The sequence below is a fragment of the Crocodylus porosus genome, unplaced genomic scaffold (genome assembly GCF_001723895.1).
Source record: "Crocodylus porosus isolate Cpor-Errol unplaced genomic scaffold, CroPor_comp1, whole genome shotgun sequence".
Classification (NCBI taxonomy): Eukaryota; Metazoa; Chordata; order Crocodylia; family Crocodylidae; genus Crocodylus; species Crocodylus porosus.
This window is the reverse complement of record NW_017728914.1, coordinates 28696492-28723309: the sequence shown is the minus strand read 5'-3', so window position 1 is coordinate 28723309 and position 26818 is coordinate 28696492. Positions and strand designations below refer to the sequence as shown.

Sequence of the window (26818 nt, the reverse complement as noted above, 5' to 3'; positions counted from 1 at the left end):
GTGCTCTTTCCTGCCAAGGCAGGGGGTGGGACTAGATGATCTACCTAGGTCCCTTCCGACTCTAGCTACTATGAAACTATGAAACTAGGTGACCATTGTTGCTTTTTCAAAGAGCCAGTTCCTGGGCTGTCTGCAAATTAACACCTTGGTTAAAGGAAAGGGAATAAGGGTGCCATTACTTACAACCCTCCCAATGAAAAGACAGTGGTTACTGAGCCCTGTCTGCTTTGCAGTCCATCCTTGAGCCTTGCTTTATGAAACCTGCTAGTAATGCTTTCATATCCCCCCTGTATAGAACAAGTAAAGCACTTACGAAAGAAAAATAACTTTAAAAGGACTCTGGATGCCTGGGTTCATGTTAGATGCTAAAAGTGCACATCACACCAGCACATCATGTGGCTTGTTTTCAAGTCAATGGAGTTTGAAAGTTCATAACAGATATGCCTAAGGCAATGGGAGCTGTAAAACAGCAGGAGTAATAACATCCTTAGTTTGCAATAAATTGATCCTTTGCCTCTGCTTTTAAACATCCAAATACAATAAAGTGGCATTTTCGATTTGGATGCTTCCCCCCCCCACAAAAAGGCCCCTCTGTGCCCACAGTTTTTAGAGATGTTTTCTTTATGAATTATAGAAATTATTAGCAAAATACATTATAGGCAAAAACATATCAGGATTTATTCAATTAAGAACTTACTGGACCAATTGAGCAAAATACATTTATTAACTAGGCTTTGACTTACTTCAAGGAAACACAGAGACCCTTTTGCCACTTCTGCAAGTAGAAATTATTGTGACAAAAAAAAAATCCCCCAGACCTGTGACAAATCAGTGATGGGTCACATTCATTGATCAGAAGATAGCAGTCTAGACTTCTCTAACGGTGGGGGTGGGGGTGGGTGTACTTGCATACACGAGTACTAAATGACTGCAGAGTACCTGGAGTTACTGCCCAGTAGCATCACTGGATGGCTCGTAGGCGATGCTCTTAGCTTGTGACTAATGCTCAGCAGCGTTGCAGCATGCATCCTGCCACGTGACGGTACCGCACAGTAGTAAGGAAGTACTGCGCAGTCAGCGTCTTGCGTCGACACGGCCCTGGAGCGTGTATTAGCAACCTTGACAGCAGCAAGACATTGGCTGCCGTGGTTCTCTGTAGCAGCTAGGGTGGTATCTTGTGTGTGGTGTCAGGGTTGAGTATGTAGTTTTGCTAAGAGGTTAGACAGTGGATCTGTGTAGGGCGGGATGATCCTGCCTCAGGCAGGGTACTAGGTCTCTGGAGGTCCCTTCCAGCCCTACTTGTCTATGCTGGTGTGAAGTACAGTTGGGGTCGGTGCCCCTGAGAGCTCGCAGAATAGTGCCGTCAATATAATGACCCTTCAGTGTCGTAACCTGGTACATCCTCACTCGCCATCACATTTAAGAAGTGATGTGGGTCAGCCACCACTCCCGTCGTCCAGAACTTCCTCCTCATGGATCTCCGCCTTCTCTCAGTTCTTGGCTGACAGCATCGCCTTTCCGTTTTGGGGCAGGGGAACTATGCACCTTTGCCAGTATCTTGCATTTTGGAAATGTTCCCTGGTCCTGGGGAGGCCTTGATCCACCTCCATTTAGTAGATGGGGTATGATATATCTTGTCAGTTTTGGACACGGGCTACTAGCCGTGCCGACTAGAGAAGCGCAATGCCATGTGGAAGCTATAGGCCATGGAGGCTGTGGCCGTCTGTGCACTCTGCATGGGTAACACCTGCTTTCTGTAGGTAACCAGGCATGCAATTAGAGGTGAAAACTTGTTCTAGGAAGTCATATCTGGCTTGGTTCTGGATTTCAGAGACCGCTTCTTTAAGTAGTGCTGTGATAGAAGAGATGACCTGGAGCAGACCCAGATCAGCAGGGTTTGGAGGCAGAGACCAGCCCTTCGCTTTGGACTACTGATGTCAGGGGACTCAACTCAATTGACTTCAACAGCATCACAACCATGTTGAAACGCCAGACTGTTTAGTGGCCAATAATTTTGGATGCCTCCAACTTTGAGCCGATCCTGAGCTAAGCTGGGCTGAATTTTCAGAAGTGCCAAGCAACTGTCACCGTGAAGCCTGGCCCGTCTGTACGGATAGAAAAGCAAGACAGCCTGCGTCGAGCGGAGGCGGGGAGTAGGGGGAAATTCTTTTGGCATTTTGTTGGAAGAGACTGTTGTTTGCGGCGGGAAGGCAGGACTGGAAGGGACCTACGGGATCGCTGCGGGCAGTTCCCCCACGGTCACAGGCCACATCATGTAATTTCTTTAATAACTCCATGATAAAAGAAGAGCAATGTTTCCAACCTCCCCCCATCCTTACAGGGGGCTTCTTCCAGAATGTCAGTGCTCAGCTAGGTAGAAACCTGTGTCTAACTTCCAACCTGGATTTCTTCAAGACCAAGTTGTATCATGTTTATTCTTGTGTTGTACGCATGCCTTCAACGAAATCCACGTTTCTTTTCCAAAGGAACAAAAGCCCTTTAAAAAAAAAAGTGTAATATCATTATTTCCCTAGTTTTCTTACCCTCATTAAAGCAATCTTCTTTTGGTCTCAATAGAGCTTCCTTTGTTTTAAAGGTGAATGTATTCTACAAACCTGAATCCTATAAAGATAATGGAGAATATTTCCTTTTCGGAACCTGTCACATGTTGCCAGTATTTGAAAACCAAATGATGTGCAAAGGAAAATGTAAGTCATTGTTACAATCTCTTTTGGTTTTATGCCTTGGTTTTTATTGCTATAAATAGAAAAAGGAGTATTACATTTTCCCGGAGTGTCACATTATCTCTTGGTGTGAGAACTTTCTCTTCTGCAACTCCTGTCATCCAGAACTTCCTCCTCATACATCTCCATCTCTTCTCACTGCTTGGCTGACAGCGTCTCCTTTCCATTTCCACTTCACTTCTCTCTATGGCTGGTTTTGCCATTGGCTGCAAAGCATTTTGGGATGCAGCTTGTTTGAAAGATGCTGTACTAAATAAAGACGTATTTTGTTGTGTTTCTACCCAACCAATGGAAATAAAGTCACCAGAGGACAACAGCACGTCAGCAATCAGAGTCTATACCCCAGAGGAAAAGCAGCTCCTCATTTATCCGATACACTCGATCTACGCCACTTATTTGCAATGAACACAAAGAGATTTTGCAGTCTGCTAAAATGTTATAAAGCCCTGGTCAGCCTCCCCCAAGCAGTGAATTACAGAGCTGACAAACGTACCTTTCCAGGTGACTTCTCCGAGTGTTAACTTATTTGGGGTGATAGATGGCTATTGCTCATTGAAGGAGACAGGGCACACACGTATCAGACTACCAGGGAGCTAACAGTCAACTAACCTGAGCAGGAACAAATGGATGTCCTATACGTGGTACAACTGGATCCCCCTTACCAGGGACAGGGGATGCGAAAGAGATGGGTCTTCTGATACCAAGGTGTATTTGCTCCACTTGAATTTGTTAACTACATAATACTCTAACACAAACGTACACATAAAACACTGCTTTATTGACTGCATTTGCCAACACATTGAGGAATGCAAAGGTTTCTTCATAAGCAATGGGCCATGGTCCCAATGTGTATTAAAGCATACACTGAATCTAAACATGATGAAAATAATGGCAGACAGAGCTAGTCCAAGGCAACACAAATAGCATGCATAATACAGTCTCACACGGAACAAGTTTGATACATTATATTGCTTTAAGGATTAACTAACATGGAAAATGTACAAAAAGGAGAAATAGGTTTTTGCATTAATGAAAAATACATTTTTTTCTCTACAAAGGAATTTCTAATACAAGAAAATAAATATTGCAACATAAGCCAAAAATAATTTAAAATTGCTCTTTTCAATATATTTTCAATATTTCTCTTTTATATTAACAAATGGCACATCACGTTCTTTGAAACAAAGAAAACAGAAGGGTTTCTCCTCCTGTGACATTCATATCGTTTCCTGTAACTGATGTGAAGCGGGTCTGTTTCGTGTGTGGAATGGAGCAAAATACATGGGAATTTCCTTAAAGAACAACCAAAATTAACACGCTGCCCTGGCAACAGAAAAAGAGGTCCCTTAATGGTGGGGTTTTTGGTGGGGACTAAGTGACAGGCTCATGAAAATAAACAGGGCTATGTACAAAGGGGGAGTGAATCCTGGTCTCTTCTTCATGTTGAAATGGCTAGTACTCCATTGTGCTTTGAGGGAAAATGTCAGCCAAAAATTAGACATTAAAAAAAAAAATGGTGCAGAAGATCTCCAATCCAGCAATTCTATGTAGGGGAAAATGAATGTGTAAACTCAGAACTGTCTTCAGGAAACTCCACTAGCCACCAGTGTTCAAACACGAATTTTGATTGTTCTGTATGAACGAGACATGAGTGTTGATCATAGCTACTTGTGTCATCATCTTATTAACCCACAATTGTGGTGCTTCTTCTCCAAGGAAACAGGTCCTTTTACAGTGCAAATGTCAATTCCTGCAGTTTATACATCATCTTAAAGACAACATTTGTTTAATAAAATAAACCATTATATTTTTTTCTTTTTGTTCATTTCAAAATACATTTACAATACATCAAAAATATTTCCCTGGAACATTTTCTCTTTCCTCAACATTAGCATTTTTGTTATGAACTGAGTAGGTGGTGAGGATGTGGGAGCAAGGGGCATGTGGAGTGTTTCTCCCATTCAGGAACCCAGCCAGGTACCAAGTGCCCGGTGACTAAGTGCTGGCTAATTTCCAGGCGGTTTGGGAGGCTGCTGGAGGGGCTGCGAAAGCCAGAGAGGGGGTCTTGGATTGGCTTGGAAGTGAGGCTAGATCTGGCCTACTGCCCACAGCGGCCCCCTCTGCTCTCTCCCGTTGGTCCTCACCCCTTTCGCTGGGAGCCAACTCCATCTGCGACCAGCTTGCCTACTGAGGAAGCAGGAGCAGGCTGGCATCACAGGCGTGGAGCTTTCCTCCCAACACCCACTGCAAGCCTTGTTTAGGGTGACCCCATCGCATGTCTGGCGCAGCTCGTTGTGTGGGCACGCCTACAACAACTCCAGGGACTCCGCCAGGGCAGGACGGGCGCAGCTGGGAGCGTGCTTCAGCCCTGGATTTGGGGCTGTGCTTTTAGACGCAGACACGAATGACTGTTGTTTCTCATGCCGGTGAATTCAAGACTCCGGTCATAGGCATCCCACAGCAATTACACAAACGACTGAGAGTTAACTAAGCCACAAGACAAAGGGTTAAACATTTACACCCAGTTTGGAGTGCTCTCATAAACAGAGTTTACAAAAGAAACATTTTCTGCCACTGTCTATTAAACACTCTTTTGGCTTCTCTCCCAGCAATTCTGATAAATGCTTCTGTTAGCTTCCTCTCATTTTACAAACCATCCAGGCCGAATTTGGCCCTTCTGCACGTAACTTTATTCCCTGATCCCAAATCATGATGTCTGAAGTCCCGTGACTGTTTATAACCACCTTATTTTTTTGTTTGTTTTTGGTTCTGAACTCTTTCCTGTTCACAGTAACAATGGAGCGGATCACAGTGCTGCAGACGATTCAACAGAAACATGGAACCATTTGGATTTGGTTGTTCTTTAAAGTCCGTCCCCGTTTGCTTTCCTGTACGGAGCAGGCAAGGAATGCAGAAGCTGATGGATGAAGCTGTGTACAGTGAAATTTGTGATTTGTTTTACCATAGTTGAAGTGAAGCACACGGAAGCAAGATTCATTAAAAAGGCAGCATACTGATTATTGTTATGACTCTTATAACTAGGATACTGTAGCTAAAGCTAGCAAGCCTGATAAGATAAACTAAGTCCTATTTACTGTATTTAACATTATCTGAACATACTGAGCCTTAATTAATGAGCAGGTTTTAGTTTCCAACCTCCATGAATTATGCTAAAATTTATAACCACGTTTTTGGTGGTTCCTTTCTTATTTTTACGTGTCTTCTTTTTGCTACTACCGAACATAAAAAAATTTACCAAATGAGGGAAACACCCAATGTTTGGTTCTAGAGTCGATTGCTTTTTCTCTCTTTTTTAAAGCAGTTGGGATTATCCATGGCTCTGTTTATTCGGCCGCAATTTAACTGGTAACAAGGACTTTTGAAGGCTGGTAAAGATGGTTTACTCTAAAACACCACGAGAGTCAATTTTAGGAGTCCCAGAGTTTCAAAAGAAAGCTCAGAGTGGAATGAGCAAAAAGCGTCAGAAATCAAAACGGCAGGACGCGGTCCCGGCGATGGACGCATCCTCTTCAGCAAGCTTGGAATCTATCGCCTCAGCAGTGTGTCATGAATGTGTCTTTAGTCCTTTGCTGCTAAATTACATCCCAGTTTTCAAAATGACAAGTTTCCGGTTTCTGGCTGTGCTGCTTTACTGTCAAAATATTCTTTGGCATCCACAAAATGATTTGACTGATTCGTTTGACAACTGCAAGGTTTTTGTTTAAAGTGATGGGTTTTTACCAGTTGCAGAAATGTCCCAGGTATGGTTTGTGGTCATTTTGTTTTGTGGGTTTTTTTTTTTTGTATTTTTTGTTTTTTTTTTTTACTTTTTTACTTTTTAAAAAACAACAGCAACAACAACAACAAAAGTTTCAGTGAATTCTTTTTTTTTTTTTTTTTTTTTTGTTGTTCCCTGAGCTCACACTGGGGTCACTCCAATAAAACACGTAGCGCGACTTAACTGTGACCTTTGAAGCCAAAACTGAAGTAATGGTGCAATTAAGTGCAAACATGGAAATTTGCCTGACTCATAGGTAACATGGGCTTTTAAAACAACATTTAAGGCTTACTGGGGACATTTTATGCATTAAATTATTGTAATATTTAGAATGTCAGCTTCTGTGAATCACCCTCCTACGACGAGTCAACAGCTCTTAACTAGGATTTAAAGAACAGAAAAAAAGATGGGGAGGGATAAACTTGTTGTTGTTATAGTGTTCAGTAGGAAAACAGGATGATACAGGCAAACAGTTTAATTTCCTCTAAAATGATGTTCCATTTAGACCTGGGGCCAAGCATCCACAGCTGTGAAAGGGAGTTTACCTGCACAGCTTCCCACACAGCTGAGTGCAGCCTCCAACATTTAAGACGAAGCGCTGGCATTATCTCTTTTGCCTGATCAAATGCTTCAGCCAAATCAAGGTTTCCCCTCTTTTTTCCAGAAAATGTTTCTCCTCCACCCCACTCAATTTTGGCCCAACTGTTTTGGTAAAGGCTCCTCAATTGACCTGAGTAAATTGTTTACAATTTTCAAAACAGCCTTAAAGTGTTCAAATAACCTCCAAGGTCTACATCGCATCACCAGATACCCATAGCTACTCAGGAGGAGTATTAGTGGAGAGCAGGAGAGCATGGCAGTTCTAGCACAAAGATGTGTATCTTCTATCTAACCAAAGTCTCGGATGACTTGTTTACAGTGCTGCCCAACTCTGGCTCTGACAGATGTAGTGCTGGGGCACATCTTGGCTCTTGACCCCTGGACGGATTTTGATCAGACTGAAAAGGTGAGAAAAAAAAAGAATCAAGGATTTAACAAACTACACATAGGATGTTGTTCTCCTCCACCCATAAGTGCTTTCTTCCAATGAGCTTTTTGTGCTTTATTATCTTAGAATCGCTTATTCTATTCCTTGCGTACACACATACACACCCAGGGTGTTACTTCTTCACTAAGGGGGGGTGTGTGCGTGTGTACGTGTAGGCGGCTATCATAGTACCTCTACTGCGCACCCTGCCATACAGGGGCAGTAATCCCAGGCAGAGCATGAAATCTGTCTGTCTTTAAATAATGCCCATAAAACTGTCATCCCTGCAGAAACAACGGTCACTGGGTACATCAGACCTCTTTATTAGGATTGTAAGATGTCTTCTTGCTCGTTGCTTGCAAGCACAAGTCTCTTAATGCGCATGCTTGCGTTTCTTTTAACTGGGATACCGAAGGTAACTAAGGAGGGACAACTACTCTTACGGTAATCTATGTTGGTGAAGCTTAAGCTGTATCTCAGGCATATAGAGAAGAGAAAGACAACAGTGCTGAATTTTAAACTATATATACACATTAAAAACCCCCTTCGTTATGATACCAGGCAGAAATTGAACATGGCAGTTGTAACTGGGTTTAGGCCTCATAGGACTGTCACAGTTGGGAAATCTAGTGGAGTTAGGATGCCAAAATACTCATTCTGACAATATCCTCATTTCCTGAATCTAACTGGCTCCGCTGCACGCGGCCACTACCGGATTCCGTGTCGGAGTCGCTCATTTCTGCATCAGAGAAGTAGCCATCAGTCTCATTGTCAAAATGGTGCAAAATGACCTTTGACCTTTCATTGACTGGAGGCCCGTTAACCGTGTCAGGCTTCTGGATCGGTGACCTCCTAGTCCCTCTGTTGTCCTTTGGTAATTTAAACCTCACGACTGTTTTCGGACTACCTACTGAGTCAGGCACTTTAACCAGGGAACTGGGCTCAGACTGAGAACAATTCATTGTCTCCTCATCTCTGCTTACAGCGCTTCTCAGACCCGAAGAGGCGTGGGAATCATTTGCTTTTGGAGGAGGATGCGAAGATCCTTTCTTTGCTGCTTTCTTAATTTCACCGGCCCCTTTGCGATCTGCGTGAGGCTTTGCCGTTCCTTTCTCTGACCCGCTAGGTCTTGAATTGCGAGCAAAGGGCTTTGTGGCATCGTCCGATAAGTCACTGATGTTGTTAGTCCACTGATCGGAATCCCCCTCCTGGTGACTCTTGAAGAGCGTGTTCAAGCCATTTCTTGACAGTTTTTTCTTAGTGTTCGATCTGGTTTTGCTTTTAACTTTCTTAGTTGCTTCGCTCTGCTTGAATGGGGATTTCAAAGAATGATCCATCATAAAACTTAACAAGGTCTCTTCATCTTGTAAAAGCTCCTCAGAAAGACCTGGGGTGTTGTCTTCGTGATGGCCATTGTTCAAGGACCATTCACTCATTGTCATGTTCTCAGTGGTAATCTGAACAGACTGGGCCAACCAGCTGTTGAAGAACGTCCCGTCTATAGGAAAGGAAGTTGACAACCCTGAAAAATAATCAAAAGACAAAGCATTTGTCTAAGAATTCAGAAGCATTCAATTCACTGTGTGCTCAGACTGCAAAGCTAGTCTAATACAATATCAAAACTGTAAACTGTGATAAAAAACCCTGGAACAATTCTCTGGTTCTAGGCAGATATTCAAGAACTCAAATGTCTGCTGCAATGCGCCATGCAGCGTGTGAGACAGTGTACGTACATCCTTTGCCTTAGGTAATCCTGGTTAATTGTGTGTATACTGGTTAATCCCATACGTTAGCCACACTAATCACCAGGCATAACAGTGTCCCTAGAGAAGACTTCTGGAGCAACTGAACCTGGATCTAAACCTGGGCTAACTGAACCTGCAAAGAACAGACAGAATCCAAAACTCCTTCAGAGGTCAAGTCGCTGCAACCTGGCAGACCTACAGCGTGCCAGTACAGGTCACCCTGTGTTCATGGCAAACGAGATACAGTACTTCAGCTAGATGGATGGTGCAAGCTGTGAAGGAGGAGTGACTGGGGAGAACTGGACTGAGAGCCTAAGGCATCTAGCCATCCAGAAGTACTACAGTCCTTTCAACTACAGGACAGTCATACGCAGGAGTCTTTCAAGAATGGGAAGGAGATGAAGGGCTGGATGAACTCTAGTCCCGCAATGAGAACTCTGCTCTTACTACAGGCCTTTGCTTTGGGATGGTGAGAACCCGCAGGTTGCAATGCTTGTGCCAGGCGGGGGTTGAACTGCTCTCAGGGCACAACCTTTATAAGAGCAGCTAGGTAAGAAAGGTGCTTGGCTGGAGTCCTGCTGGGAAAGCACAAAGCAAAATCACTGGTACTATACTCCCTCTTTTAGCCTCTTGAATCATAATTTTAGTATCCTCAACTCCCTGGAAGAAGACAATTAAGCTTGGATCACTCCTGTCTGAATGGAACAAGGTCAAAGCTGGAACAAATGAAAAGAGACAGTCAGGATTACTTCTAATAATTTTATAAGCCTCAGCATGTGATGGCTGCCTTGCAGCACACACACAGTCACAGGCAAAGAAAAGTATCATGTGCGGGACATGGCGTAGCTCAGAGCATCAGCCTCCCTCAGTCGCCAATTCCTGCAGCTCTTGGCATCACCCCACATGATGTTTCTCACCTGCAGCACACTGTACAGGGCTGGGGGAGGGAAACTCTTGCCTCAATCCTGCAGGCACTTAACTGTGCACTAAAACATGACCCATGCTACTCCTCATCTCAGTTTGCATAGCCAGAGATGTTATCAATGAGCAAAGAATGAGAAAGCCCCTTTTGAGAGCATACTGTACCTGATGCCCCCATCTGTCTGAGGGCTGGGGAGAGTGTGTGAAGAAGGGTTTCCTTTGACTTGTTCTAAATGTCTCTTTTCATTTAAAGAAGTGTCTCCTTTAATCTCGCATTCTGGGGCATAGTAGAAAGAGGGACCAACTTGATAAGCTGCTAAAGCAATCGACCAAAGTACAAGGCAGGACCCAAGGTTTAATGAAAGCAGCAGTTTCCTCAAATAAGGATCTGCCTTGCACTATTCATTTTGGCTGCACAAAACCTGCAGGCGCTTCTGAGCTTGGACTACGCTAATGTTAGTAGAGATGCCTCCTTTAGGTTTAAAAAAGGGGGCTTGATTTTAACAGACAGCTGTACAGCCTCTGCACACACAAGCTTCCAAGTCAAACAAATGACGTGGACGGCATTTCAGATGGACTTTGTGGTTTCTAATGTTGAACTTAGCCTTAAAAGTCACTTAGGTTGAAGGCTCATTGACCTGAGTGGAAGCTGAGGCTGAGGACTCAAAGAACTTCAAGATACGACCTGATGTTGCTATGACGGTTTCTTTAGGTTTTAGCCAAATTTATTAAGACAGGCAGTGATTAAAATATCCCTATCAGATGTGAAACAGTGATTATTAAACAAGAGAAAGCTGTTCTGATCTGTTACAAGTGACTCCAAAATAATATAGCCGCCACTACTTTTCTTAAGCTGTCATATTTCCATAGTACTGCAATGCACCAGACTTCTTTTTTAAGGCAAATCCCAATCATCTGATCCCAAGAAGCTGGTTAATCCTTACAGGGAACACTTACTGAACTATACTAGTTTATTTCTTAAATAAAACTGAAAGCAGGAAAACAACACATGTGCTGTGAAGAAGCAGATGTGTTAGATGCACCTACTGGCCCTTGCATTCCCAGCTAAGCCCAAGCCAAATTCTCTTCCTCTAGGTCTACCCTGCCATCAGATCAGGAGATGAATTTCCCCTTGATTGCCTGGCCTGTTGCACTAATTTGATAGCAAAATACTGAGCAAAGCAGAGCAGGAATAGAGAGGGTGGAGGGACAGACTTGTGAGGAGTTTTAAAGCCAGGCAATAAGAATGAAAAGGTGATAACAGAGGGGTGAAGGCAGGAGAGCCACTGACACATGTGAAAGGTGCAAGTGCTGGAGAAGAGGAATTGCTTGTGGTAATAAGAGGACAGACCATTTCTGCAGTGGTAAGATAATTAGCAAGATGACCTAATCGTAGATCTACAGGTGTGTCCCAGCTCAAATTTCTATGACTCATATTTGCTAGGAATTCAACTCTAAAAAATGGCCTATTGAAATAAAAAAAAAAAAAAGAAATTCAGAACCCTGAAGACCTGACACAGAAGGAATTCATTTCTCATTATAAGCCATTCCTGTCCATACTTTGCTAACTTTATATAAAGTTGTGTTTGGTGGTTTAAACTCAGTTCTGCCTTGCCCTTCTTAAGGGACAGCACAATACATGACAAACCCCTCCATTTCAGACTGGTAAGAAAACACTGCTGTGGAAGATCACCGCAGAACTAGCTACCTGATGTGACATCACTTAAAGCTGAGGACTCAGGATACCATCTAAGGAGAGGGGAAACAGTGGTAAGGAATATCACAGGCAATCTCAAGGCACTGTGTAAGATGTTTCAAGGAGAAAGACTCTAGAGTATCCTTGTTAGCATAATGGGATAGCTACTCTAAATGCCCTTCCATGGAGAAACTTTCTCTCCCTACTGCTATGGTTTCAGATCTATCAAGAGGGAAAAAAAGGCAGGGGGGGAGGCAGGTAAGCCAAGTGCAGGATACAAACCAAACCTCCCCCCAAATTTCTTTGCCCTCCTAGTGCCAGAGAGCTCCTTTCTAGGGTTCCCCGGCTTTCCTCCTACACGCTGATTGGGCAGCCAGCCCCCTTCCTCCTTGCATTATTTCCTCACACCTGTGGGAGAGGAAGGGGTTAACCCATTGCCTGCCAGGGTTTAAGCCAGGTAGCCTGCCACACTACCTGGACACTGGGTGGCGGGGGGTCACAGATACTGTTTAAACGTCAGAAAATAGATCAGGCATCAAATTCCCTGTAAAAAAGAAGTTGTGGCTGCCAGGAAAGAGTTTTTTTCGGGAGGTTTGTTCCTGTGCAGTGCAGGAAGGGATTAGAGCTAGTTACGCATCGCAATACTGGGGCAGTCGGGCTATGGGAAAAGACAGACTAATGCTGAGAGCAGAGTTACTCTGCACCCATCTCATAGCTGCCAGCACAGCTACCTGGGCCCAGCCGCTTTTGTGATGGAGGGTTGTATCCCCAGGAAGGAAAATGATCTTTTCTCATTAAAATATATTGAATGAATTCTTCCCTAGCTTCTCCCAGCCTGAGTGCAGCCTTCAGCCTAAGAGCTGTGTACTGTGGACAAACAGCCCCTCCTCTGGGGTCATGGTGCGGGCTGGTTTACCGTGTGCCTCGCAGCATGGAGAGGAAGCAATGTAAGGAGCTCTCACAGTCCGTCTGTCACTCAGCGGTGGCAAGTGGGAGCACGTGGCCCCCAGAGCTGCCGCTGCCACTTAGCCCTAACCCCCCCTTTCCCAAACAGCAAAGCCTTTCCATTCCACTGACTCCTGCCTTGGCCAGATGCTTTAAGGCCGTGTTCATTCAGTCAAACTTACCCAGCTGTCCCAATACTGATTCACTCCCTGATTTCCTTTTTTCTTTCTTCTCAGGACTGCTTTTTCTCCCATCTCTTCCTTTCCTTTTGGGGTCACTTTTCTTTCCCTTTGTTTTCTTCCCAGTTTGTTCTGTTTGGGTTTTTTTTCCCCCCAGAAAAAAAAATAAAAATAAATGTAAGATCACCTAATCAAGGCATCTGTGATAACAGGTGACTGAAGAGCACAGGAACCTGGGGATAAGGGTAAGGAACTAGAACAGTCCTTACTAGCCATCTTCAATGAAGGAACACCAGACTTCAATCAAACCTGGGACCAAAGTGCCACAGGAGAGCAGTGCACCATCATTTGGGCAAGTAGATGTTACTTTTCTTACAGATCCCACAGGTTTTGATTCCTACAGGTTATGTGAAGAAGTAACAGGACATAAAGCACTTAAACCCAAGTTTAATATAGGCGCAGGAACGGCTAGTGGATGGCTCACTTGCTTAAAATGCTTTGCTAGATTAAGCCCTTTAGTGCCAATGGTTTCTGTCTTGAGAAGCCAGATGGGTATAAGTCATCTAACCATTGCAACCTGCGCAGCTGGCTGTAAAATGCAAACTGTATGTATATCACAGGCAAACACACAGGATTTAGCCACGTTCTCTGCCTTAAGAGGTATAAAGCTGCAACACAAGTTTGATAAAGATGATATTTTACAGCATTTTTCAGCAAACCTGTCTTGATTTGGTCCTTCTAATGTAATAACTACTGTTGCTTACAGCAGGAGGAAAAAAACCCTATACAGCTTTAAGCACCGTATTGAACCTAGCTAAATGGAGCAGGAAAGACAATGCAGCGCTGCCTATAATAACCCAGAAACATAATTCATAGCCATTTGGACATTCAGCTAAAAATCAATATGTACTAAACGGTTTTGCATATCAACTGGATTTATTCCTCTTGGGCAAACAGGACTACTTATGTACCCTATGGAAAGTACAACTGTTATTACCAGGTGAGATATTCAAAACTGTATTCTTCTCATTCATGGCATAAACCTTCTCCTAAAGAAGTCCATGCAAAAATTCTTCTTAACATCAGTGAGGGGGGGACAGAGTCCTGAAACCAAACGCAGAGGAGATTCAATTGCTGAAGGGACTGGAAATGTGATGGGAAATTTTTCCTGGCTTGATCATTACCTTGAATCTGACCCAGGCTGGCGATGACCAAAAGCTACTCCATGTGATAGCTGTACAAGGGTGGAAAGGTATGAGCGTCATGTAAATCCCCCCCCAGACTTGTTAGCAGTTTAGCAGTGAACCTCTGGACTGAATGAGCCACGGAGACTGAACTCTCCTCTCCCTCTGTCAGGGTTGATACGCGCTAGTGCAGGATTTTGCATGATGCCTGCCTGACAATATATGTGGATCTAGATTCAAAGAATATTTACATTTCTGGGGCTGCCAATCCAGGACCTTCTCATAAGCAAACGACTCAGAGAGAGAAGGAAAGAAAAGCAAAATTGGTATTTGCTACATTCCTGCCAAGCAACTGGAGAAACACAGACATATTTTTCATTTCACTTACAAATAAAAATATGACTTTGTTTAGACAGCACAGTGGTTCTCAACAGAAACATGAATGTTACCTTTTGAGAAGAAACCTGTCAAAATAGCAACTACATTTCAAAGTCAGGCAGTCAGCAATAGACTTTCCATTTCATGCATGGCAGATATGCAAGACAGAAAAGGGCTTGTTTTTACGTGGGAAATTCCCCTTTGCTTTAATGAGCATCTCCTGCCTATGTCATCATTCATCAATGGGAAAATAAACCCCCAGGCTCGTAGCTTTATACGGAGACCCTTCCAAAAAAAAACGGGCCACCTGGTTTCGTTCATTAAGTACTGTGCACTATAAGTAATAACTATGCTTAACTGAGAAAAGTGATGCAGATTTTTTTTCCTTTCCCCAAGTCACAGGAATGGAGTGCAACCAAGTCAGGGAAGCTGTGTGTGGGAAATGCCAGGAGAACAACTTTCTTCTCTGCCTGCAGACCATTTAGTTCTGCATAATGAAGTAAAAATGGCCAATAAATTATCTAAGGGCTTGATCTCACAAAGGACTGAACATTACTAAACTCCCACTGACGTCAATAGGAGTTGAGAATGCTTAGCAAATTTCTGGACACCATGAGAATTTTGCATTATCGGGCTCTAAAATGCAGCCTATCTGGTGTGATCGTGAATCGTGGTGTGGATTCATGATCGTGAATCGTGGTGTAGATACTGACACAGGAAGCACCTCTGAGATAATATTTACAACAACAAAAAGCAGACGTCTTGCTATCTCTGCAGCAGAAACAACACTGAGTCCTAAAGATCTTAAGGAATCAGCCTGTGTACGAGAGATCCTGTTCACCAACTTGTAATCGGGGCCAGCACAGTAGGAGAACATGTGCTGGATGTGAGGGAGGAATTACTGGAAGGGACAACAAGAAAGCATGGGTTCATATCCTCTGTTTCCAAACACCCATCCCAGGAGAGCCAAATGTCTGCTGTAGCCATAAGTGACAGCAAGTGGGGCCACCCTGAATCGGCTTCCAGGAAATAAGTTTTCTTTTTTGGTGGGGGAAGATTCTGGGCTAAAGATCAAAAGAACGGAAATGTAACTCAGGAACTTTTTGGGTTTGTTTAATAGCTTCTGAGGCCGCTGGGATTACTGAACTGATGCACAAACATAAGACTCGGCACAAGAGTTGTTATTTAGTCAAACACATGGCAAGTAGAAAGTCAATATGCAATGTTTTTCATAGATCCATCCATCTACTCCGTGTCATGGCGGGGCCAGTGCCTGAACGAGCTGTTTATCTGTCACAGAAACAGCAGCTAGGAAGTAGGGCCTGATTTTTATCATGCTTGGACCAATTTTAAACTAGAGCAACACCACTAACTTCAGCAGATTTAATCTTGACCTGAATGAGTATAGATACAGTCAAAGCTAGGTCCATGCTCTACCACTGGGAACAGATATATGCTAATATGCTGTTCATATAATACATGTCTGGGTCTCTAACTGGCTAACGAAGCCACAATTTCTTCTCTATATCTGGATTTGCAATTATATGGCTTCTCTCTGCTTCTCCTCATAGAAAAGTAAAACTGAAAGGGACTTCAAAGGGGGCAGGACCAGGCCGGAGGGCCCCCATCCTCCCAGGCATTTAGATGCCTAACTCGCAGTGAATTGAAAGGGCATGCAAAGACCGTTAAGGATGCGGTCCTACACTCCTGAGTTCTTCTGCATCATGTCTATGTCACTAATGACAGCAGTCATCACCAGAGGCTACCAATCAGTTCTCAGCCTTAAGAAAAAATCCTGTCCTTTGAGATAGACAGCTCAGCTCCAGTCAGTTCAGATCATAAATCTAATTGGCAAATGTGTGCCATTTGGAGTCGGAGAAAATAACATTTACATCAAAATGTATTAAGTACTTACAAAGCTTGCACACAAAGCCGTCACATGAATCAGTGGGTAACTACAGTATTCTCTCTGTGATAACTCACCTTTAGGCAGAAACAAACACCGTGTGAATCAATCTAGTCTTCCCTACGTAGACACACAACATTTGTAAGGATAGTAACCTATAGCACCTGCTCTCTGAGGTTCCCAAAACACGCTGCCAGCAGGGATGTTGGAGCTCAAATCTGACAACAGATCTAATCACTAGGCATCACCAGTCACTACTGGGTGGCTTTGTTGTAAAGTAGAGGGAAGTGCAAATTTTAGTTTTAATCATAGAAGCGTGGCCAAACTGCAGCTATTACGTTTTGTCGATGTGTTTTCCAGGTATGGTTGCATTCACTAAGGGCCACATTTCTAAAGGGATTTCAGTGTGTTCGGATGCAGGGTGGTGCTGCGAGTGATCTCCAGAAAAGCCAAGGCACTGAATTCCCATGGATTACAATGGCGTTCGGTAACTAACCTGCTTTAGGCACTTCTGCCTGTTCTGCTTAGCTGATGCTCAGCTGTAAATGCAGTCTGAGATTATACCACAACCTGCCTTAAAATGACCCAGACTGCTATGAAGCAATGAGGACTGAAGCAGCATCCTGAATCACACAGCAGAACTGCACTAGCACCACAAAAGCCCATGTATAATACTGCTATTCATTCCCAAGCCATGGCTAGGTCACTCTTCAGCCTCCCTGAAACCTACCTGGTGGGCAGAAGAGGTTCTTGTGGGGCATCTGACATGGACTCTCCAGTTTACATGGTATTTTTCTAAAGCGGAAGAGGTACTACACCATGTTTGCCCCAGCGCATTGTCATCTTGAACGCGTGTGCTACAAATAAGCTGGAGAGCATCACAGTAGAAAACCTTTCCCTTCCCTTCCCTTAATGTGTTCTCTCCTACTTGCCTCCTGTCACCCAACCCAATCTTCTGAGCTTTTTTTAGATTTTCATGAGTGGGTCAAGATTTGGAGGAATCGCTTCCCTGGAGTTGAACTGAGCTTTGTAAATAACCATCATGACCTCCCTGCACCCCAAGTCTCTTGGTGTCACAAGTCATCCCATCCAAATGAGCTTGCGCTCCCTGAAGGAAAGCGACTTTGCTTTGGGAGAAAGTATGCCAACGATTTAACAGACTCAGGTGAGTAAAACCCTTGAGATCTGTCTCTCTCAATGCCATCCTATTCAGCCTGGCATTATATGTATGTAAGTATGTATGTAAGTATGTATGTATGTATGTATGTATGCTTTCAATTCTGTGAATTCTTCACAAAATTGGAAGCTGAAAAGGCCTAAGTAACAGGGCGCAAACACGTCTCATACACCTCCATGGCTGAGCTCAAGTCCTCCAAACAGAATTTGGAATAGTTCCGCATTTGGCATACACACACGCACTCTCTGGAAATAAAATTATGCAAAACTGTCCACTTGAAAACCATTCCCATTGTTACAGACAAGTAATAAATGTCCAGATCTAAGTTTTAAAACTTCAGTGTTAAAGAAATGAAAACCCTAACCCCCTTCAGGGAATTCAGTGCAGTTCTGATTTCTGGAATTCAACTGCTGCCCCATGACAATCTGGTTATTTTGAAACTAGACTGAGGCCCAAAGCAACGCTCTCAGCAGAAGACCATGGGCATGAGGGATGCGCATGTCATTTTCAGACAATGTTGAGGACCCACAACTCAAAATGGGGTCAATGAACGAGGTCCTTCTACTGTTGTCCATCAGCAACCCACCGATTGCAATGGGGTGCTTTGTGGAATAAAAGACCATTCGAAATAAGTCAGGGTGTTGGAGCAGGTGCTCAAAACCTCTGTAACCAGGCCCTATAGCAGCATCTAATCAAAGTCCTGCACAGCCACGTCTCCACAACACCTGGACAGTTGTGGAAACCTGTGACTCTCCCTGCAATTCCTGGGTACCATGCTCAGGCTTTCTCATGTGAATATGCTGTGGGCTCATATCTCACGTGAATACACCGTGTGTGACTCCCGGAGTGTTGCCTCTGCACCATAAGGGGACCTGGGACAGCCTAACACGAGGCATTTGAATGGGATCCAAGTCCCAGGCTTTTGCACATGTACATTTCTCAGACTCCAGCACTTCAGTCAAAGGAAACTTTTGTACAGGAAAATGCAGTCCAGAGAGTTCCTGAAGAAACCCCAAACATGTGATGCCTTCAGAGGCAACTCCAAAGCCACAAACAATAACTGGCAGAAGAGCCTGCCAGAAAGCCAGATCCTGCTACTGGAAAAACTGTTTTGCCGGCCAGGCGGTGGGGTCCTGCGCTGCCGTTGACAAACAGGGGAGAAATTCATAGGGTGCAGGCTCAGCCACTGTGCTCTTAAGAAAAGCAAAGAGGAAAGAAAGCAGCTGCTCTGACTTAGTTATCTAATACAAACTTCTAAGGGCTTCCCAAACTGCACGTGTGAGGGTCTCTGCTGGCAGACACAGAGCAGGGTGAAAAGCAGACTATTAAAGTTAAAAGGAGATGGCACCTAGAAGCCAAAGACATCCCATCAGCAGCTCAACCTTTGATTCCTCACAGAGCCAGGGGTCGCTGCAAGGAATCCAATGCAACTAAAACATGCCAAGGAGCCAGATGCTTCAGCTGGAAACCCCAACACTGATAGCTCTGCGTCCTGGACCTGCAATCACCATCCAAACAGGAGGTGGAGACGCAATGGCACAATGTGCTCCAGCAAGAGCATCTCAGTCCTGCAAGAGTAGGCTAGGCCCATGTTGTTTTAATTTAACTGTCAAGCAAATGGCTGAATATTTCTGGCTAATTTCTCTCCGACAACTGAAACATCAGTGCTTTGGACAGGGTCAGTGACAGCTATAACCTCAGACTCCTGGCTGGGCCATGGGACAAATCTCTTTCTGAATATAACAATAATCATCATTAGGTGAATACCTAATCACCTACACGGGGCTGTATTATCTCATAGCATGTGACAAGGAGCGTGGGCACCACTTCCCCCATTGTCCACTTGAAGAAACTACAACTCGGGAGGTTAAAATCCAGCTTCTGACTCCTGAGCTGGGTGCAGCTCTTCGTGACTCCTCAGTCTCATTTGGGCACCCGCTCCCACTGAAATGACCAGACCAGGCTACACAGTGAATCTGTGGTGGGACCAGTCTTGACTCCTAGGGCTGTGTCCTACTCACAAGCCCACAGTGGATGTGGATATGCCAGCAGCTGTGCATAACTTGCTGCACTTCTCAGCAGCTGCTGCAGCCATGAGTTTATTGTCATGAACAAGGCCGGGGGGGCAGTCAACGTGGCAAGCTTGCCACCACTGCACCCTGGAGATGTCCTTATGGTGCACAAGAGAAAGGAAAACATCTGTAGTAACAAGTTCTCCCAGCCCCAGCAGTAGCACCAGCCCCTACCTGGATAAAAATCCTTCTCGATGAGCTTCATCTGGAGATGGAAGATCTGCTCCTGCAGCTTGCAAATGGAGTGTTTCATTTTCTCCCGCCTTGTTACCATGTAACAGAGATTTCGGACCTGCGAAACACAAGACAGGGTTCCTACTGTCAGCAAGGCCTCGAAAAGCCCCAGGCTCCCAGCAGTGCTCCTGGAGAGTCGGCTGACCTGCTGCTGCCTCTAATTACTGCCCCGCATCTGCTGCCCAGAGAAATCCTGGCCTCCCTGTCCTCGTTTCACTGTTGGCCGGACAGCCCTGCACTCCTGGTGCACTGAAAACTCCCCCGGGGGAAATTCTGAGTGGGCCAAGACTGCAGGACACCCGATATCACCAGCTCCAAAACTCCTGGCCCAAATCAGCTAGTGGACATAAAAATAAAGACATTCATCAGAGAAGAGGGACCAAGCTTGTAGGCCCCTTTCAGATCCTGAGAACTGGAGCCCCGCCAGGGAAGGGAGAGGGCAGGTGCATGGTGCAAATGCCATTATGTTCAGAAAGGCAAAAAAGAAACAGGGTTTCTAGGGGCTCAGACCTGCTCTGGCAGATCCCTCTCTGCAAACAAGGTACAGTGAGTACTCTCTAAGTGCAGCCCTTCAGACACTTCCCAACATGCTGGGACGAAAGGTGCCAGGGACGCACCCGCACCCAATCCAGCCGTATTCCCTCTGAGATGTGGTACGTTGCTGTCCATCCCATCTACCCTCCTTAATACAAGGAAGCCACATCACGGCTGCCACCTGCGCAGGGAAAGGAGCTTCTCTCTGCTTTCTTCCCAAGCATGCCCTGTGCTCGGGTGCAGGGGAGTGCAGTACAGAGGCTGCCCTCCCATTCCCCTATCCCCCCAGCATCTACAGAAGGCTGCTTTGCAGGCCTTTCTAGCACAAAGTGTGGATGCTTGGTGGTGTGGCACACTCAAGGACCCACAACAGTTTCTATACACAGGTCACCAGACAGCTTCATCAGGTTTCTGCTGCTGTGGTACCCAGTTTGGAGAGAGGTTATGCCACTAATCTCCTTCCTAGACTCTACCCTCTTTTCCAAGGAAACTGAGGAAACGAAGCAGGAGAGTGCTGCAGAGTGCTCAGACTGTGCTGGTTAGAAGCTGCTCCTCACACCCTTCGTATAACCTATGATATACTCACAAACCCAGTGCGGTCACCGTTCTGTGCAAGCGTAATCATCTTCTGCTGAGGGTAAGGATCAGCCAGTTAAAGTTTAATTTTTACCATCCCAGTCACAGTTCAAGAACTTGCGCTCATAGGAAAGCCCCAGACTTCAGCACCAGAGACACCGGGTGCCTCAGTCCAGAACAGCTCAGGCAAGCAGGGAAGAGGGAGAGAGATTTCAACTTCTGCATCTACTTCCTGGTGCAACAACTCTGGATTGACTTCCAGCACAGGCTGTGGGGTGACCTTTAAACCAGGCTATTAATCTGAATGAAAGCACCAGGAGACAGAACCCATGGGGGTCAGAGTTTAAATTACTTGACCATTTTACCCTGTTGGACTGATGGGGATTAGCATTGCAACCACTGTGGTTGAGAGCTGGGCTTTAATGTTACATGGTGACTGATGCTCAGACACCCACTGAGGAAGCGAACAACTCTGAAGAGCTCTGAGATCCCTGGATGTGAGGAATATCTTACCAGAGAAGAGCAAGGTGTTTCTTGACATGCAGAGGTATAAGGAGCACAGTGGAGGTCTGGCTGACACCGCGATCAAAACTGCCAACTACCCGTTCGGCAGTGATTCTCCAGTGACTTCAATGGGGCTACTCACCCCAGCTCCCGATCTGCACTGTGCACACACGTGTACATGGGTAGCATTTTCTTCCCGTTTGCACTTGATTTAGAAACTTTTACAAAAACTCCTAAGGAGCCCACTGGTACATTACCCCCTTGCCTGAATCCTGCCCTTCTCATGCACATGTTGCTTTCACTGAAATCAGCACAGAGGTTTCATCTGAGCTTGGGCTACGGGGTCAGGCAGTGAGGAAAAGCAACTGTGGGAGCTCGCTGCACTGCTCACCCTATCCATGCTACTGAGCGTCTGAGAACCAGGGGCTGATCGCAAAATTGGCTGCTGCTCTCAGCCAGATGCTAGGATGCTGCACATGAGATGTGAAGTACAGGACGGAGACCGGGCTGGAACCTCGGCTGCTGAGCACTGGCCTGGGGCCGCTGACTTCCCTGAAGCTGTGTCGATAAACACCAGCCCGGAGCCTGGCCCACCGCCACCCTTTGTGTTGTTTACTCAGATGAGTCAAATATTAGCTGTTAGTTGCTGCCGTATTGGGTCTGGCTTGGGGAATGCACTAGAGAAACTTTCTAGCTGCAAACAGCAAAGCTTCGCAACTAAACCCAGTCCTTGGAGAGCTGAAACTGTCCTGGATGCGCCAGAGGGACGGTCGCCTCCTGAAGACCACTCCTGATAAATGCTCCACAGAAGTGCTCTAGCCAGCGCGAGACCCGGCCATGTCAGGAATTTCAGCAGGGACAGCAACCCGCCTGCAGACAGCTGTCCCCTCCAACCACAGGGCGCCTGCTGCAACTTCCACCGCAGAAGGAGGGGAGGGGAAGCGGGGAAAGTGTCAGGTTACTTCCTCACAGGTCAGTCCCACTGCAGGTAGAGGGTCCCTGCAGCTGGGCAATGGCCCGGGGTTCAGGATCGGCCCTCAAGCTAAAGAACTGGGGCCCTGAGCTGCTTAGGTGGCAGCAGTCAAGCAGAGATGATTCACATGCACGAGGGACTACAGCCTGTCTGTGCCAGGATGCCTCCTGCCTTGGCGACTGGTGCCTCCTGAGTCTGGGGGGGACCCGCAGAAGCTGGCGGTGGGGATGGGGCTGGCGAGCACCTGCAGGCACTACCAGCAGTGTTGGTGGCGGGGACGGAGCTGGCGAGCACCTGCACACGCCGTTGGCGGTGTCGGCAGCAGGGGTAGCTCTCTCAGAGGGGCACGTGTGTCCCCTACCAGTCACCTATGCCTCCTGCACTCTTTGCACCAGGGATGGCACCAAGTGGGGCTGCAATAGTGAGCTGTGAGAGGCACTCTGCTGAGCAGGAGCAACACATGCCCCTACAGCGTGAGCTCCTTTCCTGTGCCAGCTGGTTAGTGCCACCAGCAGCAAAATCCAACAGGCTGTAGGGGCATGTGTTGCTCCTGCTCAGCAGAGTACATCTCACAGCTCGCTGCTGCAGCCCCATGTGATGCCATCCCTGGTGCAGAGAGTGCAGGAGGCATCCTGGCATGGACAGGATTTGGTCCCTCATGTGCACGCGAATCATCTGTACTTGACCTGAACAGCCCATCATGTGCCCGTGTAGGAACTACTGATAAGCAAGCCGAGTCAGCACAAATGCCAGGTGACACCAGCTACTGTTTGCTTGTGCTGGAGTGGTGCTGTGACTGCCGCCTCAGTGGGAAGGGGCAACATCTTTCAGAGGAAATGGGTAAAAGACAAAATGGAAATGGGATCTAATCTGACCTGACAGGGAATATTTACTCAGTGTCTTGACTCTCCCAAAGCTGAACTAGATGGATGCCCAGGAGCAGAGCTGCAGGCAATGAAGCAGGAAGCAAAAGTTGGCTCCCAGGAGCTGAATAACTTGAGCAGACACACTGGTGCACGCCCATAGCCTTCTCCTTTGGGTTCTTCCTTCCCTCCCCAAACCATAAAGTGGGATTCTTTATGATTCACAGGCTACCTCCTCTGTAAGAGTTCAGGAGCCGCTGCGCCTCTAATGGTGACACATCAAGCCTGACCTTTTTTTCCCCTCTTCCATAATGTCTGATACCAAAATGATAAACAGCAGTCTAGGCTGTCAGCTTTTTTTTTAAAGCTGCATTGCCTGTGGTAACGGAGACATCGTGTATTTACATTTGCCCCACACTATATTTGCTCTCTCTTTACAAATGAATTAATGTGCATGAATTTTCACATTGACAGCAAGCTTCCAGCATCTGAATTGTAAATAGCAGCCTAGACAAACAAAACAACTGCTTGTAACCAATGTCATTAAAGAGGTAGAGTCCCTGTGCTCAAAGAAATATTGTGCTTTTTAATGTACCAGGGCAATCCTAGCTATTTGCTACTGATTTTTTTTTCAATCTTAAAAAAAACTAGTTAAATACAGATAGAGAGAGAAAGCAGGATCCCAGGAACGGAGCCGACTTGTGTAACCAGCAAGTCCGTGCCCCGCGCAAGCAGGGTTAGTGCCTGCCGTACATTTTCTAACAGTTTGTCCCAGTCAATGGGGCATCCGTTATTTCTCTCGAGCAGACAATTCTGCAATCCAGGAGCTATCGCTTGCCAGGCTTGATAATCAGCATAACCTTCTTCCTAAATTGGACCGTGTTATTCTAACAGATCCTCCTGCAGCAACTCAAATATTGCTTTGCTCTCTGGCATGCTCATGCCCTTCCAGGATTGCAGGTAGTCCTGTTGTCTCCTTCTTCCCTGCAGAGCAGTTACACATGCCTTGCTCTCTAACCAGCTCTTCTATCGGCTCTATGGATCTTGTCTGAGCTGCATCTTTTTGGAGTTGACATGGGATAGACCTTACTGCCAGACCCCGGTTCTGAGTGACAGGCTCATGCATCTGAACACCTAGGGTCCTAGGAGAAGGTTATGCTGGAGGTTACGTTCTCCTTCAGAACAATTTGGAAGCACTTACTTCTGCAGGAGGGAAAGTCGCTCTTTCTTGTTACAGTTCCTTACATGAAGATGCAAAGGAGTGATTCAAATGCTGTATGCTTTACCATGTCCCCTTCTTTCTGTTCTGGATGGAACCAAGCATCAAACTAACATTTCTTTACAAAGGAAACCGTTCCCTCTGGCAACTTTTCTATCAAAATGTTTGGCAATATTTTTCCTCTCTGATTTTGTATTCCTAGAAGAAAACATCATTTGCCCTCTGCTTAGAGACTGCTGATATTTACACATTTACATTGCTAAACAACCCCCATTCCCTCGTACCCAAGCAGTCTCAGATGTTGATATGACACTCCTGGAAGCATACAGCTTTTTTTCTGCAGCTGATCTGAGACAGCAAGCTTGTGGAATAAGCTAAAAATGTCTTACTGGAACTCCTACAGCAGAGACACAGGAATAGACAGGAACAGGGGAGGGGGATTCCAGCAGAAAGGGTGTTACACTGATTTAACCATGAAACAGTAAAGGCAGGGACAAGGGAGGCTGGGGTAGGCAGCGAAGGGGACTTCGGCAAGGAGACAGAAGGGTTGCCACTGTCACAGACAAGAAACCTGACTGCAGACATCTGCATCCAGTGGAAGGTCTCTAGGCAGGGCGAGGCTTTCCCAATGCGCGGAGCAGGGACGGCAGAGTGACTGAAGCCAGTGCCTTGACACCACAAGCAAACAGCTTGGTTTGGACTGCACAAGGTTGTGCTAAGTTTCTGGGTGACTGGGCTTTCATGTCAGTGAAACAGAGAGGCTCTGCGGGCCTCGCATTCCTGGAAAGCATTAGCGAGTCATGCTGAATGCTCCTTCTTTAAAATCCCAGTCCGGGTAACAGAGAAATCCTGATGCATTGCAGGGGCACAGCCCAAGGCTAAAATATTTCCTGTCCTACAATAAGCACGCGCCTTTCTGTAGGGCCTTTATTCTGAGGAGCTAAACGTACCTGATTAACACGGGTCTTACAACAGCTCTGAAAGACAAGGAAGGCATCGGCAGGCCTGGCTGCCGTGCTCTCTGCTCAACCTCAGCTGGGGCCAAGGGTCTCCTCTGCCGCTGGTCAGGCAGAGGGGACAGCGCTGGCAGCGCTGCTGGAGGGGCCTGGCTGTTGGCAGGAGTCGAGTGCTCCCACCGTGCCAGCAGGAGCAGCAGGGAAGGCAGGTGGTCAGAGGAGGTGGCAAGGCAAGAGCGGCAGAAACAAACTCTCCCTCTCAGCCTCCCTCCAGAGCCACAGACACCCGCCATGATCCCTGCCAGGAGCAGAGAGGACCTCTAGCAGTGCCTCTGCCCTGCTTGTACACAGGCAAGGCCCCTATGAGCTCAGAGGGGTTTCCATGACTCGCTGACGTGAGGTCCTGTGCACCGTTCCTTCCTGCGACAATGGTGTTTCGCAGCCCTCTCCCCCCAGTTTTGTGTTTCACGACGCATGCTGTATTGCTTCCTTCCCTCTTGCTTTTGTCTCTTCTGCACAGTACCCAGCCCCTCTCCCAAATGGCCTCTGCTTCCCCCTAAGTCCTGCTAGCTCCTTTCAGGCAAATGAGACTGACAAAACACAAAGGGCACTGGCAGCGTGGTGTTTCAGAGATCCCCTCTCTTACATATTTCTCTTTACTGCCTGCTTACATGCACAGAGCCAGAAGCCAATGCAGCAGGGGCGAGCAGGCGGCATTCAGTGCAAGAACCGTCACAAAAGTTTATTATTGTAACTCTGCTGACATTGATTCTTCCTTCAGCCAGTGTGGTGCCCTCGGGGACACGGGCCAAGTGGAGGACTGTCCTGGCGGTGGCCTGCGGTGCAGCAAACCTTTCTGGGCACCACTCACTGTGATGTGCCTGTGTGTGCCACAGGGCTCTGATCACACAGCAGCATCCCAGAGGAGGTGATCTGTACCCCACATAAGAGCATCACATCCATTGGCCCCATGTTTCACTCATGCCACTGGATTTGTCTTTACTATTTGCTTTTGAAAAAATACTCAAATTCCATTTCTGTGTCTAACGTGGTTTTCAAGCTGGTGAATGGGGTGGAACTGACACTCAGCTAGCGGCACAGTCTGGCTCCCTGTCCGGTTAATGGCCCTTTATTCCCAGAGCGGGCACAGCACAGGTGGCTGTGCTGCCTTGGCAGTGGGTCTCTCCCCTGTGCGAGAGGGCTCCCC

At 46.2% G+C, this 26818-nt stretch overlaps 1 protein-coding gene across 5 annotated transcripts in view; it reads right to left on the bottom strand.

The window, feature by feature from the left end:
* Positions 1-3501: 3501 nt before the first annotated feature.
* The window catches only part of JADE2 (jade family PHD finger 2), a 145518-nt gene continuing 122201 nt past the window's right edge, over positions 3502-26818 (bottom strand). For 2 of the 5 annotated variants that reach the window (XM_019535088.1, XM_019535090.1), the window contains exons 10-12: positions 19927-20044; positions 13039-13167; positions 7428-9071 (exon numbers count right to left, since the gene is read on the bottom strand). In XM_019535088.1, coding sequence (XP_019390633.1) covers positions 8185-9071; positions 13039-13167; positions 19927-20044 — 1134 coding nt within the window. In that variant the 3' untranslated portion in view covers positions 7428-8184. Of the gene's footprint in view, positions 9072-13038; positions 13168-19926; positions 20045-26818 lie in introns of all 5 variants that reach the window. The other 3 variants (XM_019535093.1, XM_019535089.1, XM_019535091.1) reach the window with 3 other exon arrangements.